The 17,347-nt window shown below is 40.1% G+C and overlaps 1 protein-coding gene across 2 annotated transcripts in view; it reads left to right on the forward strand.

Moving 5' to 3' along the window:
• Window positions 1-17,119, forward strand: part of LOC140246183 (constitutive coactivator of PPAR-gamma-like protein 1 homolog) — a 55,077-nt gene extending 37,958 nt beyond the window's left edge. The window contains exons 6-16 of one of the 2 annotated variants that reach the window (XM_072325623.1): window positions 454-515; window positions 2,463-2,487; window positions 2,915-3,103; window positions 4,048-4,216; window positions 4,904-5,159; window positions 5,674-5,785; window positions 6,444-6,650; window positions 7,624-7,816; window positions 8,583-8,676; window positions 9,060-9,207; window positions 9,600-17,119. In XM_072325623.1, the coding sequence (XP_072181724.1) occupies window positions 454-515; window positions 2,463-2,487; window positions 2,915-3,103; window positions 4,048-4,216; window positions 4,904-5,159; window positions 5,674-5,785; window positions 6,444-6,650; window positions 7,624-7,816; window positions 8,583-8,676; window positions 9,060-9,207; window positions 9,600-10,061 (1,917 nt within the window). In that variant the 3' untranslated portion in view covers window positions 10,062-17,119. The remainder of the gene's footprint in view (window positions 1-453; window positions 516-2,462; window positions 2,488-2,914; window positions 3,104-4,047; window positions 4,217-4,903; window positions 5,160-5,673; window positions 5,786-6,443; window positions 6,651-7,623; window positions 7,817-8,582; window positions 8,677-9,059; window positions 9,208-9,599) is intronic. The other variant, XM_072325624.1, reaches the window with a different exon arrangement.
• The last annotated feature ends 228 nt before the right edge of the window (window positions 17,120-17,347 follow it).

A 17,347-nucleotide genomic window follows, 5' to 3' on the forward strand; every position in this document is an offset into this window, starting at 1 on the left:
AGTCTTCTAATAAATGCAATCAAATAACAGATGCGGCACAGAAATTGTCAGAGATATTAAGATCATGGCAGTTGCATGATGTAAAGTATCGATGTAAAGTAAAGATGTGCATCTTTTAAAGTGACCATTTCTCTCATGCTCAAATACTCTTTATGAGATATCATATGTCATGGAAAAATAACATTCTGTAATTGGAGTGTAACATTCAAACAAATTGTGAGAGAGAAATATGAGCAGTGTAGTTTCCATACATTCAGATTTGATTTCTAATGCTCATTGAAAGTATTTAAACCATGTCTTGTTTAGATATGACCTTCCAAATTATTTTGATTTTAATGCAACTGTCCAGATCATGGTTACAATATTTCTTTTTAATGTGTGTGTGACTACAACTTAATGCATTGTACAGACTATTGTGAGTTTTTTTGTTGACTCTGTTTGTTTCTCTTACAGAGCGACATGCAGAGAATTGAAAACGCCTTGAGCAAGATGTCCTGTGATGATAACGAACAAGGGTAGGAATGCCTGATGATTGTCAAGTACTACTTTTAATGTCAGCCCTGATTATAAGTGGATTGAATCAATTATACATACATGCATGTTGTGATGGTACAACTAGCTAGTGAAACAGGAGCATTTGTTTGTATTGCAAAGATGCCAATGTGAAATGTTTCTGAGTTGAATTTAGAATTTTTTTCTTATAGTACCCTTATCCTGTCTACCTGTGGGCTATGTTCAAACAATGCAAAATTTTAAATGCATTGGGTGTATATATAGAGTATATTTATATTTATTATAAATCATTAATTAGCAACACAAGGATCTATGAGATCTTTTAGTTTTAAGTGCATATACAGTCAAACCTGTCTATAGCGGCCACCCAAGGGATACGGAAAAAGTGGCCGTTATAGACAGGTGGCCGCTATAGACAGGTAATCCAACTTTGTGTGCATTGCCTACATGTACATGTATCATCGTTGTATATACATGTACATTTATGTGTGTACGTATGCACACGTGTGTATCATGCATAGAACAATGCCGGTGTTTATGAAATTGTTGCACAGTACACTAGATGTAGCATGTGCACAGTCATGAATTAGTGCATTATTGTGACTGAATAAGTGATGAATGCAACGGTGGCGATCACTGAATGTTGCCCAGAAATGACTGGCACGGCTAAAAAGCAGAAAAACACCCTGAATTATCAGCTCGGCTACGGCTCCATCGGGTTTTTGGCCGCTATAGACAGGTTAAAATCTACCGCGGGAAACAAAATTTGTGGCCGCTGGCCGCGTTAGACAGGTGGCCGCTATACACAGGGTCTTTAACATGGCTTTTCTCTCGGGGGATTTTTCAGTGGCCGCTGTAGACAGGTGGCCGCTAAGGCAGGTTTGACTGTACTCTCTCTTGAAATTGAATACTGCATTTCACTTATCCCATGTTCCTCAAGCATCTTAGATGGGGCGGTTCACGGGGTTGGGTCAGCTTTTGTGACATACTAGAAATCAAAGTCCAGGCCTCATTAAAAACCAAGCAAATGTCTGCCAATATTGACTTCAAAAAGAAAATAGTATCCCACCAAGTTTTACCGCTCAGGCATCATGGGAATTGCAATTTCAGACCAGAGAATTTATTGCCAATGTTATGTGAATGTGATGTCCGTGTAAGGGAGGAAAGGAAATTAATTTGAGGAGCAGCAAATCGGTGAAAGATTTCTGATTTAAACATGCATCACTATAGCAGGGGGCAAAGTTCATATTGACACAGCAAGAGTTACCGGTAACCACATTTAAAATGATCTTCATTGAGAAATGAAAAAGTTGATACCTCACTTACACGGACAAAATGCAGTTTGTCAACCCAACCCAATGGACTTACCCAGATGTTAGACACTCAACTTTGCCACTTTGCATATGGTCGTGACAAATAGGTTGTGTGACCATTCTCGGGCAATTAGCCACACAAACAATGAGGAAGTTGCTGTACTTTGATTTACTTGTACCAGTGCAATTTGTGTAGAGGTCTGTTGAAATACTAACATGCATTGGATGTGCATATTTGTGTGCTGTGTAAAAGGCTAATTACTTTATGCATTATTTCAACTTTTTTGTTTCCCCTCTACTTGTATAGACCGTAATGTGACAAAGATACCTCTGACTTACAATGTATTTACATGTCCAAGTGTTGGAGGCTAGCTGCTGTCATTTTCAGTCCATTTTCACAGAATTTATACGCTATATTCTTTGTATGATTGAGCAGATAGGCACCTAGCAAACGGAAAGATTTTGGAATGCTTATAAATACCTAGAGAATGAGCCAATCTTTGCCAAGATATGAGATACAAATGTAGATGTACATTTTGGGATTTTGTAGATTAATTTGTGACTTTCATTATGAGGTGTTGTCATTTTTTTCACTGTAAATTTTGCTCACCATGTTTCTTTCTTCCTTAATTACAGACCAAAGTCTGATGAGCAGCATGAGGTAAGTTTGTCCATTCACTCTGTTATCAGTGTGTAAGATTGTTTCTGAACATGATTATAAGTGATATCATTTTATTTTTCAGTATTCTACTTTACTTTGTCGAGAACTTGTCTGATAGGGCACTTGAATAAAGTTGACCCAATACGCTAGCTGTAACCATTCAAAATATTATGATATTATGAAGATTTGTTTTTGTGTGTGAAATTGCTATTACATATTACTTTGCCATCACACCATGTGATGCTGCAGTGCTCTAAACACTTAACATGTTGTTAATGTTTCTTTTGGATATTACATGTGCGAAGATGCATTACATGCTACTTTCAATTTTTAAGTGTAGGTTTTCATAAAATCACATACATGGATGTCAATGCTTGAAATCAACTTACGGCTATTTCTCTCTCTCTCATACTTTCCCCCCGTGCAGAGCTCTGGCAATGGGCCTTCCACCCAGTCTCATCAAGATATCCCGTCCCTCATGGAGCAGCCCGCCCCACCCTACTTGCCAGTGTCAGGACCGCCCCTCCCCATGGTGCCCCGAGAGCTGGTTCGCATCGCCAAACACCGGCACGACCAGGGGCTCATGGCTCCTCAGGTTCTGCAGGTCTTGACATCAGTAAGTCCAGTCTCATTCACACTCACATTCCTTAGATTTGAATATTTTTCCTCTTTCTCATACAAATACACATATGCAACAAACCTCATTCACCTATCCATTAGAATAGACAATAAAACCTTTCTCTCTGTGGAACATTTTCTAATGTTTACCGTGAGGAAATATTGTTGCAAAGTCACTCTTAGGATGTGTAATTCACCACAAGGTATATCTCCATGGTACTTCTACTACAACTGCTACTACAACAACTTTGTTTACACTACCATAATTTGTTTTTTATTCCATTTTCAAATTTTCTCATGTTCAATCCGGTTTCAGAATTAATTGTGCCCCAACACTCCCCCCCCCCCCCCCAAAAAAAAAAAAAAATGTGCAAGCATATAGTGGTGAATTGTGCAAACATTTTTCATAAGTGTGCCCTTCTACACCCCCCCCCCCCCTTGCTCCCACCCCACCCATTTTTCCCCACGTGAGGAATTTAGAACTTAAAAAACTAAAAAGCATAAGTCTGCTCTGTTCAGGTGAAAATTCGTAGAGTGCAGTGTCTCACTTGGGCCATGGCGAGCTTTGAGATTGAGACAAGGATGTTATTGCTGCCCCCTGTGAGCGAGAGGAGCAAACAGGACATCACACAAAATGCACACTTCCTGCTTTTGTTTCAGGTTACGCCCACAAATCTTCCCTCTCTTCAATTTCCCTCCTTGATGTCACCTATCTTGGCCCACTTTAAAAACTTGGATATGAATTACTCCTGTGTGGAAATGAACTTTGCTGAGAACAATTTAAGCATGTCTAGAAAATGGCAACATATTTGCCTTGGTTAGATTTGACTTTTTAATTTTTCCTTGGGTGTATATTTGAAATAAATTGTTATTCGTCCGTACATGGAAAGAAGACAGTATGGATTAAAGTGTCTCCTGCCTTTTCCTTCCCCTCCTCCCCAGGGAGAAATCAAGCTTGGTGTTATACTAGAGGATGAGTTGAGCGGGGAATTCCCCCCGTCTGTTCGCCTGTTTCGTCCAATCAGGCAAAAGATTTACGGCATCCTCTACAGCTTCTTCCCAGCCAAAGATAAGCTCATGAAGAAGGACGGTTCAGGAGAGTCCCAGGATGGTGGGTTCTGGTTTCTCTTCATTCTTTCCAGTGTCTGAATCAAGACTAGTATGAGGGCTTTCAAACTTCAATAAATGTCCTTGTTTGTAATCATACTTTCAAAATGCATTCCCTAGTCATTTTTATCAGAGTTGTTGGCTGTCTAGACATTTCAGAGATTGAATGGACTTTCCTTTGCAGACCTCGGGTAACATACCAATCCCACACAACTGCCTTATCAAAATGTCCATGCATGGCAATTCTATGCACAGTTTTTAATATTTTTACACAAGAAAAACACACTTGCACACACCATGGATAAAGGATGAATGAAAGAATAATTAGTACATTGTGAATGAAGACAATTCAAAGTAATGGCATTAGTGGTTATAACCTTGTGATAATGTCAGTTTTTGAACAAAGGGATGAAAATGACATGTGAGAAATTCAATAGGAGTTTGAAGACAAAGGCATCAATGATGATGATGATGATGAAGAAGAAGAAGAGAGCTGTGTAGATTGCAGAGCTTTATGAAGTAACAATTGTGGTAGTGCTGAGTGGTAGATTGTGATATTGGTTTCTTCTTTTTTCCCCAAGAGGCTAAGACAGCGATTCATAACTAGGCTGTTGCACACAAAGTCAAAGAATTTCTGTAGATGCTTTGAAATGATTGGCCATTAACTCTTCCCCATCCCTCCCCATGGCAGACCGATCCTCCCCGCCCATCGTCATCCGGGAATGGTATTCCCGCCGTGACCTGCCCATCCAGAAGGCCGACTTGGTGGAGGCGCTCCCCCTGGACCTGATGGTGCCTCCCCTCACAAAGCTGTGGCTGGGCCGCGAGCCGGAAGACAAGAACTTCCGCCTCCGGGCTTTCCTCTCCTGCCTCAACAGTGATCTGCCCTCCATGCACAAGACGGCCTGTGTGCCGAAGCACGCCCTCATCCTCTGCTGTGTGGTCAGGTTAGTGTGACGAGCTACCTTGTCCCGAAAGGCTTGTACGTGGGCTGACTGTGTTTATGTGTGCATACAGCTTAAAGTGCAGTTTGTTGACTCCAGTGAGTTCAAGAATAGGCACTGGTGAGGAATTAGAGCAGAAATGGTCATTTCCGTTAGCATGCTGCAGTCGTCTAGACAGTATTTTGTGATGTCATGGATAGGACCAATTTATTTTTGAAGAATTACAAATGCTTATAGTTGATCAGTAGGAAGAAACTGACTTCTCTGGTAAAGGACAAACATTGCCATTGGCTACTATGCGATAATTCAGTTCTCCTGCAAAACAGTGTAATGTCACTCTTTTCAAGCCAGACAGATTTTGGAGTTAATATTTCCTGTTGTTGTTGCCTTTATGATATTATCACTCTTGTGATACAGTTCCATCGAAGTGTGCCTTGTCCTTATTGTAGAGTATACTTCATGTTGCCTTTCTCTTGAGCTAGAGTCATATCATTATCTTCTCTATTTTCATCGGTAGATACCTCCTGCACTCCAGCCCTCCGTTGCTCCGCAAACACGAGCTGGATGCCATTCTTGCCCAGAGTGTGTCACCCATCCTCAACAATCCTACAGCTTTGCAAGAGCTCAAGGTAATTTTGTGTGTGTGTGTGTGTGTGTGGGGGGGGGGGGGGGGGGGGGGGGAGTCATCAACCTCACACCCCTGTGAGACAGGTTGACTTGTGCTGGCTGCACATCGAGGTCCTGTTTGGCTTGTCTCCTGAAATAGGTTGCATCACTGGTTAGGATCCCAAGCAAGCAATTTGTTATAGAGTGAGGAAAATGCCAGAAGCATAATCAATATGTGTGGTCAAAATGAAGTTCTTGTTCTTCCGCCATGTGACAATGGGGGCAGTGTGCAGTAATCCACCATGAATTGTTGTGATATTGCAAGGCTGATAGGTCATCGCATCCTTAAACCGTTATTAGGTCCACAGATGAAACGAGGTGGCAAAGTTACATCAGTAGAGACTAAAATTCAGCAATCTTTCATGTTCATACAGAGTTGATGAAAACAAATACCTCAGAACTAAGATTCCCGCTGAGATTGACAGTAGAGTGCAAGTGTGTGTGTATGTATGCATGTGAGTGTGGGGGGAGGGAGGTAGAAGTGAAATTTCCATAAATAGGGCTAGTGGTACTGATGTTGGTATATGTACACCAAACAGCTTACAGCCAGATGACTTAGTAAGAAAAAGAAATGCATTTTTGTTTTATAGCCATTGGTAAAGCTCTTGTCTGCTCTTGTAGATTCCTAACATCACGGCCAGAGGTGTGCAGCTTGCTGCCCTCTTCATGCGCGGTGTGGAGATGGCCATTTTCGCCAATGATGCGTGTGGTGCCCCCATCCCGTGGGATCTGTGCTGCCCCTGGCTCTACTTTGATGGCAAGCTGTTCCAGTACAAACTACACAAGGCTATGACATGCAGTAGCCTCAAGGAGCTGTGTGATGGAAAGGTACCATATGGCTCACTGGCTGGATGTCTGCCGTCTGTCTCTTTTCTAGTTTTATTTCTGTCCGTCTGTCTACCCAGCTATACATCTACCTGTTTATCTATTTCCATACGTCTACCTGTGTATCAATCTAGATATCTACCTACCTATCTAGCTATCCTGTCTACCTCTCTATACATCAATCTCTATCCATCTATGTGTGTATCTATCTGTCTATCTACTTACCCATCCATATATCTATTCATATATTCATTATCTATCTACCTCATTCTCTGTCTCTCTCTGTTTCACTTGTCAACTCTCTTCCTTCATCAGAATGTGTAGATTTATTCTGCGTAAAGGAATGCAAAAGTGAAAGAATTATCTATTAGTTTAATCTTGGATTCAGATAAAACTTGCAAATGCAGTTGGTGTCAGCAAGTTTTATCTGACTTTGACTTTGAATGAGTATTACCTTCTTATTAGTATGTCCTTGATGAGGACTTGCTTAAAAAGTCTGTTATAAAGATTTGTCAGTGTCAAAGCAATAGCTGATCAACTTTAAGGGACTGTACAGTACTGGTTGAGGTGGGGATTCATGTTTTGAACATTCCTAAGTGAGATAATGAAAAGCCTCTTGTGAAATATGAAAGAGCATGTAATTTTAAGAAGGATTCAACGTTTATTTGATGAAAATTGGTTTTCAAATGGCTGAGATATCAAAAAAAGTGCTAATAATAAAAGGCGACATGCTACAACTTTATTAGGATATCTTTGTTTCACCTTGTTTTTGGATATCTCAACCATTTCAAAACCGATTTTCATCGAATAAACTTTTGATACCCCTTAGAACTGCATGCTCTTTGACATCTCATAGAGTGGTTTCTGAATATCTCGCATAACGTTAAAAGCTAAATCCTCACCTCGACCAGAACTGTACACACCCTTTAATCGTTTCCTGTTTGATTCTCACCATCTACTTTGGCCTTTGCTCCAGATGGACCAAGTGGGGAAAGTGGAACGCATGAAGCAGTGCATCCTGGAAGGTGTGATGCTCAACTTCCGACATCCAATGATCCCCCAGATGGGACCCCCAGCTGGGCCCCCATTCCCGGGCCACGAGTACTACTACAACTTCAGGCAAGGAGGGGGCCCTATGCCACCAATGCCCATGGGACCAATGGGAAGAGGTGAGTAGAAGCCAACACTGTTAATCCTGCAATGCCACAAGAGCCCGGGATTGTATTGGCTGTAATGGTATAGAAACCACTTCCTGAATTTTAACCTGTTTCAGAGGGAAAAATGTGTCATTAATATACCATTTACAGTAAATTCTGTAGAGCGGTTTGCAGTTTTTTAAGATTGTTAGAAAATGAATGGGAAACTCCTTCCAAACCTGGGTAGCATCGTATCTTTGAGACTCAACTTTGGTTCACTTTTGTTAATTTCTAAATGGAAGACTATGTGCAAGTTTAAAGCCCTACAAATTCTTGTAGCCCCTTTTCTAATGTTTAATGCAAGGTTTTTTCTTTTTATTTGTCTCGAACCTGGTTGTGAAATGCTGTAAGGCAGCATTTTGTATATTGTGCTGTGCTGATGGAAACTAAACAGCAACATCTATTAAGTTTGCTGAATGCCCTAAGTGTTACAGACTATTTACAAGAATAGGTATATATGAGTGGAGATATTGCTGTTTTTCAAACCATAAACATCCATTGTCAGATTTATGTGTCTCAGTTATCAAGTAATTTCTATTCCAAACCTTGCTCTCACCTTAGTGTATGATGTCAGTGATTAAACCATTAAAAGTAAACTTTTCAGAGGTTTTCCTTTGCTGGTTTCTAAATGCTACACACCGGCTTTGACAACATAAGATGACTGAGATTGGTCGTCATGTCAGCAGTCTGTGATCAATCTCCATCCCTGTTTTGTTTTGTTTTTTGTGTCCTAATGCAGGTAAGAGGCAGATGAACACACGTGGAGGGCAGCTGGAAGTGGCTGGGATGGTGACTGGCCAGTGGGCGGGTACAGACGGCTCAAGACCCAGGGGGTGAGTACCACAAAGACAAGGTGAAACGGGGCAGGATCGGGAAAGACAACAGAATACTGTTAGCTCTAAACTTCTCAAGTGATGTATTTTGTTTAAGGTCTATATGCCTCTTCATCAAAATTCTGAAGGGATGGAAATGTCTGTTGAGGAAGTACAGTGTACCTTACTCTCATGACTAATGATATATTAAACAATTTACACATTTTACACATGTTAAATGTTAAAACATTCAAAGTGCCATGGCAGGATTTTAGTGATGGAAGCAAGTGCTCAAGAGTTATCAGTGTAGACCTACTTACGGTGATGATAGGGGTGCTTTCAGATGCATCTGAGAAAAGTCCTCCTGCTTACAAGTGATCTATCTGTCATCCTGTTTATTCCAGGGGACTCTTCATCCCTGGGAACATGCCCCACGCTCGGGGACCAAGACCAAACCAGCGGATGGGCTACGGCAACGGCATGGGACCAGGACCTGGCATGCCCTTTGGTCCTTACCAGGGACAGGGCGCACGGATGTGGGGCTACCAGCAGGTAGGTTGCCATGGTTACAAGGGAGGGCCTCTTGGTGTGAGCAGTAGCGAGTAGATATTAGAATGATATGGTGAGACTTATATTACCTCACTCAGCTATTAAGAGACAGACTGTAAGATGAGAAATTATTACTGTGGAGGGAAGGTTTGTCTTTGGATATGTTTTCTTCTCACAAATCTATGGTGAAAAATAATGGGAGCATTTAAGGTGGACTTCCGTTAATTCATATTTACATTGTTTGTATTTTGCTGTCCTCTCTCTTTTAGATCTTATGTCTGTTCTATATGTTTCCCTCAAACCTTTTAAAAACTGGTGTATTATTATATGTAAGGAATGGCTGAACATCAGCTCAGGTACACATTTATTAAAATCATGGTTGTGACATCTTTCAGCAGGTGGGCATGGAACAAAGACGAAACAAGAAGACGAAGAGGAAAGAGAAGGGTGGCAAGGACCGCTCCGGCCAGACGGGATCAGGGCGTGGCCGTGGGGTCACCCTGGAGCACGATGAGCCGGCCACCGTAGGGAAGGCAACGGAAGACGAGACGAGCAAGACGGAGGACCCCGTCACGGCCAACTCGGACTCGACATCGACCTCCCCCTCCAGCTCCGACGAGGAGGGTGTGGCCTACCCCGGAGAACAGGACGTCAGCGTGTCCCCCGGCAAGCAGCCGGACTTCGGAACGGAGTTCCACATCGAGGATCCCGACCTTCCAGCCCTGAGCGATCCCGTCTCGAGCTACCACGAGGGTGGCTATGAACTGCCTGGTGTGAAGCAAGGCCCATACAATGGGGACAGTGTGGGGTTTGAAGACCCGTACAGTGATACCAAGGAATCCGGGCAAACTGACTAAATGTGAAACCCCAAGTATTAATACCTACCTTTTTTGTAGACATGTAAAACCTGTGGAGACAAAAACAAAAAAAGATCGAAAAAAAAAATGAAGAAAAGTGATGTTGTACTAACCACGTAAAAATAAATTGGGCTCAAAGCCATGTATAGAGGTTTATAATGAAGACAAGTTTTGGACAGTATTGTACAGTATTGTAGAAGGACATTGAATGAGAATCAGACACGAGGCAGCTTGGTCATACTCTGAAGTGGTTCAAACAAAACTGGAAGACTTGCTTTTCCAACTTTGTTCATAATTTGTTCTCTTTGTATTGTTATTGGCTGATGACTTTCTTGTGTTTTTTTTTTTCTTTTTATTTCATTTTTGAAGAGCATGTTTTTGCACAAATGACCATGAAAAAAAAAAGTTCTAAAAACATGTAGGAGGATATAAATGCATTGGACAAAATAAATTTTCGCCACAAGTAGATTCTATTGTGATCTACTTCTCCAGTCGTAAGAATACTCCGCGTAATGTCTATAAAGTTTCAGAGCTCAAATGTAAGAAGTGGGTTATCTGCCTACTTCAGTGACCGTGTGTCATACTTCTTTGACCGTTAGCTATGTGGTATTAATCCTGAAGTCAGTTTGTCGTACAGAGCTAGAATCAGATCAGTTTTCAGTCAATCTGTCTTCACAAATTAGATTCTTGTGTGTTCTTGATTTGCAAACTGTAAGATGCATGATTTATCCCAACAATTATTACATTTCTTATCACTGTCAGACACATATAAGATATGATTTGATCCTCACATTGAAATTATGAATGTCTAGACTTGTGTGAATGCACAGCTTGTAGTTAACTTTGTAAAGAGCAAATTTAAGGGATTCTTTGTGTTTATCAATGAATAGGATTCAATCTAGGCCAAGGTAAATATGTTATTCGCTGGAAGTTGACCGTTTCTTTCTGATCTAGGAACTCTAATTAGAAATAAATGTTGATGTCATAGTGAAACCTGCATGCTAAATATGAACCCTACTCCTGGCAAGGGAAAAGGATATCTCTTTTTAACCCTGACTATGTTAACAATAGATTTGTATTGAGATAATTCAACGCAGCTCCTTCTTTTTGCCATGTTTGTGGAACAAAGATAAGAGTTGTTTAATGATTGTAATGTAGCTCATGTCATTTGCATTGTTTATGGTGTCACTTTTTTCTTTCTTTTTATTTTTCTTTTTGCAGCGTGTACAAAATGACATTTCAGTAAATTGATACCAGGACATTCTTATGTTGTACAGACTTGAAGTTTCATTGTATATGTGACTGCATATACATATCAGTCCTGCATTTTCTTTCCATGTATGAATGATAAATATGTGAGTCTTGCAAATAATTTGTAACAGTTGAAATTATGAAGCAATTAAAAACAACATTACTGTGATTATGTTGAGCATCGGTTTGGGAACAATGCACTTGCATACAGTTGCATACACTATCTGTGATGTTATGTCTCCCCTTTTAGCAACAGCATTTAATACCGAGACCCCTTTGTTTCCGGATTGATTTTGAGTGCTCGTAATCTTGAAGCCAAATTTGGTGAGACTATATAGCTGACTCCACACATTGATACGCTGATAGCAACATTATTCACAGTTTGTAATCATACTACGAGGTTAATGCTGCCTTGTTCAGTAGATGTTCACAGGTACGCAGTAGATTAGATGAATAAGTATGATTCATGTTTGAATAGATTTGTATTATAGACCATAGGGGGAAAAATGAAATTAAACAATGTAAGAGTTGTTGCTAAATAAAGAATATGCATGGTTGTCCTTTCAGTACATTTAAAAAGAATGGGAGCTTATAATTGCTGTATACTACTCATTGTAAAATCTTTTTTTTTTTCCTGTATACTGATTAGTGTTAATGACATTAACACAAATCTTATTTAAAACAGAAAATTGGTAAGTGTCAGTCAGTAAAATTTGTGTGGTGGAGTAATGACTCCTTACGCAGTTACTATCTATAATGTGCTCTTTGAATTAACCTGAATGATGACATTTGATAATTGTTTAATTCTCTTCAGCGAGCAAAATGCAGGAGTATTTTGCTAGTCTCTACTAGCTAGTCATATTTGTAAAAGTTTTGATGTACCTAAAAGTAATGAAGCCACAAACTCTTGTGTGTTTTTAAAGAAGAGATATCCAGTTTCGAGCCATGGCGCAGATATTCTTACTGCGTCATGCTCGTAACTGTTATGTAATGATGATGATAAACAGACATAAATGAGTGGCTGATGTATGAAGCATTCATGAGCTGTGTAATGTATACAGTGTGGCACACACGTAACCCACGGCTGGAGTTTAGTGCCCCTTGACACCTCGGCCGAAATCACTCTCCCACCCTGCACACAGTGGACACAACAGGGAGGTGTGCAGCCTACTGGGCAAACAGGATAGAAGCAGCATTCTGAGAAATGTTTAAGACATGGATGAAATGCTGCAAATAACTCATTTGACTCTAGAGAGACAGGAGGACACATGATTCATGCTCTAACAAGCACCAAGCACTTGGAAGTCCTACCAATATATCAACCTTGGTCATCCGATTATCTCCGCTCCATAGACGTAGCAGCCAAAGATTGTCTATCTTTGTGAAATCTGCATCCAAAATGATATTATCACAGTCTGATTTTTGTCTTGAAATGTTCATCTGTGTACTTTCTTTTTTTTTTTGTCTATGGGACATGTGTCGAAAAAGTCCCAGCTTTGCGAGAAAATTGACAACATCAATTCAAATATCCGGTTCACGTTCCAGTGCCGCTTTTTTTTTTTTGCGTACACGTGGCCATTGAGGCGTACCCTATAGCAACAGCATTACCGGAGACGAGCATAACAATGGGTATTCTGTCCTTGTGAGTGTAATGTGGAACTGGGGGAACCTAGATTACAGCACCTGGCAGTGAAAGCCTCACTACTCGCTGCAGGGATGGAGAAAAGAGATCAACTGGTTGCCTTTATTTTCATCAGCATGTGCTAGTGACCGACTGCTTGTCCACAAAGGAGAAGTGAGTGACCTCTTTGGACATTGAAACCTGGAGATCCTGTGTTAGTCACGCAAGGATCAATGCTTGTGTGCTGTTGTCTCTGACATTTTCTGATGTGATTATCCAGTTGTACCTCGAGAGGTTCTATGCTCCTATTTACTTTTTGAGATTTTCAGTGACAGTGTGCCACCTAGAAAGCCTTGGACGAGACATACGGGCCTTTAGGTCGTGGTGTTACGTTACAGAGGGTTGCCAACAATTCACTCATAGCATGGACAGTTTATGTGACAGCATCATATTAGTTCCTAAGAGCAAGGACGTTGGGGCAGACCTTTTTCTGGCCTTGCCCTGCACAAGCAACTGTCTTGGGAACAGCCAGTTGCTAGCTAAGAATTTTGAAAACGAGAGGACGCATTGTTTCTGACAATCTTGGGACAGGAAGACCCAATGGTGTTTGCGTACATGTGAATGTCTGGGTGGGTCATTTTCATCCTCGTTTCAGATTGGGGAAAAAATGCAGAAAAGTTCTGACACCTGTCAATATCCATTCTAGAGGCAAGATGATCATCATCATCACCGTGTCTACAAATGCAGATGACGGAATGGGGGCATGCTAGATTCATTATTGTTTGGGTGTCTTGACAAGTCATTTGTGCACACAGCCACTTGACTTTAGCTCCCATTTGGGGTGCCAGATAGTTCAAAAGTATTATCATCATCCACCCATCGAAGCCAGTCTAAAAGCTCTGCCCCGCCCAAAATTGTAAATATATAGTGATGTACATTACAATGTGCAAATATCCAATGTTTTGTGTTGATTCATTTGTATTTTCATGCTATTTGACTAAGGATGCTCGTATCATATCTATTTTGCCCTTCCCAAACAATTCCCCCTTCCCTCATTTGGCATGCTTGCATAAATGGAGAAAAAAAAAATAACATTCTGTGTCCAATGCCCATTTTTGCCCCATGAGAATGGTAGATGTTTTAGAAAACATAGCTGCAAGCTACAATGGCCAAACTTTCTTATATTTTCTCTTCTTGTTAGTAGAAAGTCTTAAAGGGGAACAACACAACATCACTACAAGTTGTGTGACATATTCCTTGCAGTAATTACATGTAGGATTAGTAATAATCGTTAGATATCTTTCATGAGTTGAGATAATAAGGAAAGCTTGTTTTTGTGTAATAATCTGTCACAGTGATACAACCTAAAGCCTCAGTAGATTTTTGAAATAGTCTCGTTTCAGCCCTTTGGATCCCATTCATGTAGCCAAATAGAAAGAGAGCATTGTGTTACAGTTACTATGGAATAGGACAGTTTTGAAGTCCTTTGCGTAGAATATATATACGAAAGTCCTATTATTTGCATGTGAATGAGTGTAAACAGTTAGGGAAGGAGACTTCCATTGTGCAGTGAATGTTGAAGTCAGGAAAACAAATTCAGGGTGCTCTGTCATCCTTTGATTTTGGCCATTTCTATTCTAATTGTTTACTTTCAAGTTATTTCCCTGCTTGTTGTGTAGGTTAGTCTGACCATTTGTGGCAGTGTGTTCTGTTTCTGTAACTTACTGGTTAGCACGTAGGGGGTCTCTGTTGGGACTAGAGTGTATCGTAAGATTGATCGGTAGGTTGTAGCATTTCTCACTAATAACTGGAGACATTTTCAAACAGTTCCTGCACATTTTTAGAATGGATTGGATTCAGGATGAAAATGGGCATTATATACTGGACTGGATGACAGGAATGATTGGATTTTTGTTTCCTGGATATTAAATTTCAGTGATTGATTCTGCAGTCTGGAGGTATTTTATTTTGTGCAAGTGAATAAATGAATGGTGCAGTCCTGTCATAAGAAAGTGTTGATGGCACACCTACTTAGGCAGTCACTGTTTGTACAGCAGTGCAAAGATAACACCTTTTTGTGATAATGTTACTTGTAGTTCAATCATATACACACATGTTTAATGATGCACCGAGTTATTTTAGTGTTTTTTCTGTGAGCGATGTTTGTCAGTAGGGAAGTGTGAAGAACAGAAACAAAATCCAAGCCAACACTTTTCTTGTCTGCATATTTTTGTCTTTTATCCAACAAAGTTTGCCTGCTCATACACCAAGGGGGAAAAAGGAAGGAAAATAGGACATTCTGAAAGGGTTTAAAAGCTGAATCTCCAGTGAAAACTATACTGCTACTACCAAACGCTGAAGACAGATATTTGTGTGTATGATATAGCCTCACCCGCAAACCCTCGTGACTCGAACAATCACTGCAAAAATTCTTCTTCTTGTACCTTTTAATCAATATTATGTGTGGACTTGTGCTTAGTTTAAATTTACGGTAAGAATTAAGATGTTTTGCTCATAGCTCCATCTGTAAACATAATTTCTTGTGTGATAAGGAAAAAAAAAAAACATGCTAACCTTGCTTGCTTTGTAGATGTATTGTAGTTGTGGCTCAGTAGCTGACACCCAGCATTTTTTTTTTTCTTTTGAATTTTTATTGTAATGTACTTCTTGAGGAGAGGGCATACACACTCGGAAGGGATAGAGTGGGTTGGGAATGGTTTCCTGTGGTAAACCGGCATCACAACTTTTGCTTCAATGGATAATGAAAGCGTGTCAAAAAAGTGGAGTAGCACTGATATATCCTTTGGTCACAGTTCTAGAGAATTTTGATTTGACATAATAATATTGGAGAAAAGCTGGTGGCCCGTTATTGCCCCTTACATAGGCTAAAGGGAGCCATGGTGAGGTATTTTACGCCAAGGTTGGTGATGGGCCCAGCCTGTTTCCCATTGTGTTCAAGGTGATAGGCTATTAAAGCAGTCCTTGCAATCAGTGTAGCAAACTGCAGCACGTTTACATGCTGTGTCGTTTTCAAGTCCATTCATTCTCCAGAGAATGTTGAGTTGTTTCGACTGAAAGGGAAAATCGGAGTAAACAGTGATCTTCTTGTGAGAGTCGGAATCACAATTAACTAGAGAATTTCAAGAAAAAAAAAAACATATGCAGACACACATGTAAGTTTGACTGGATAAAGACCACAACTTTGCGAGTGAAATAGGAATAACTGCATTTTGTGTATCAAGATTCAGGTGGTTTCACATTTGATACTCAAATGTGTCGCTAATGATTAAAGAAAAAAAATCCACTGATTTTCCTGTGTTTATTCCTCACTTTCATTATCCATTCACAAGCGAATATGTGATTGTGTTAACGGGCCTCCGAATGGGACTCATCGCAGCAAACGAAATGAAGTCAACAGCTGATAGGTTGATTGTTAGTTCAACAGTATTCTATATATAACCGTAGCAATGACGACAAAAATGAATGTGACTGTGTATCTGCAATAGGTGAAAATAATGTGCACATAATGTGTCGCTATTCAATGTTAGTTGTTTTGCTCAAATCGCTACCAAATTATACATTAGTAAACTGACCGCAAGTTCAATTAATCTTTCTATTGTCTTTAAACAGAACAGACATAATGTACGAGTATGTAATACCAAATTTGAACATCCCAACAAATTTTCATTAGTGTGTTTGAGATGGGAGAAGAAAAGAAAAAAATTTAAAGAGAAGAAGAAGCTATTACATATGTGATGCTGAAAGGGCTATTCTACGTCCATCGAGAAAGAACTGGTTTTGGTACGAGTATGTACAGTTTGAACTGGCTTATTAAATTATGAATTTCTTATATTTCTGGTAGAAGATGAAAATCTAGGCTATGTCGAAGGTCTGCTTAAGGGCAATACGAGAGCTGCAGCTGGTATTGGTGTCAAATGAAAAGTTCAATTGAATGTGAAAGACGTGGTCATATCAAGTCAGTGCTAGCTCTAGATTTTATATTTGGTGAGTACATTTTTTTGTAGATTGCATTGCCAATTGTCTTTTTTACATGCTTAATTTTCTTTCCTTCTCTCTCTGTGTAAACTATTTCCTACAATCTTGCATTGCAGACCTTTTTTTTTTTTTTTGTAAGTAACTGTAGCATGTGAATGTTGCAAAATAAAAGCTTTGTTTAGAACAAGGTGAAAAACTTGTGTGAATTGACCATTTGTTGATAGATTATGGAGAGTGTGTATGTGGGTGTGTGTGTGTGGGTGTGTGGGTGTGTGTTCTCATAAATGGCTTCAATCGCGGATATTAGCGAGATTCGCTCTCGGTAATTGAGGATTTCACACCAATCATATCGTCGGTTGAGAATGATAAGGGCGTTAAGTTGCCACAAAACCCATAGTGTTCAAGACCACAAAATGCC

Source organism: Diadema setosum, chromosome 2 (assembly GCF_964275005.1).
Source record: "Diadema setosum chromosome 2, eeDiaSeto1, whole genome shotgun sequence".
NCBI lineage: Eukaryota > Metazoa > Echinodermata > Echinoidea > Diadematoida > Diadematidae > Diadema > Diadema setosum.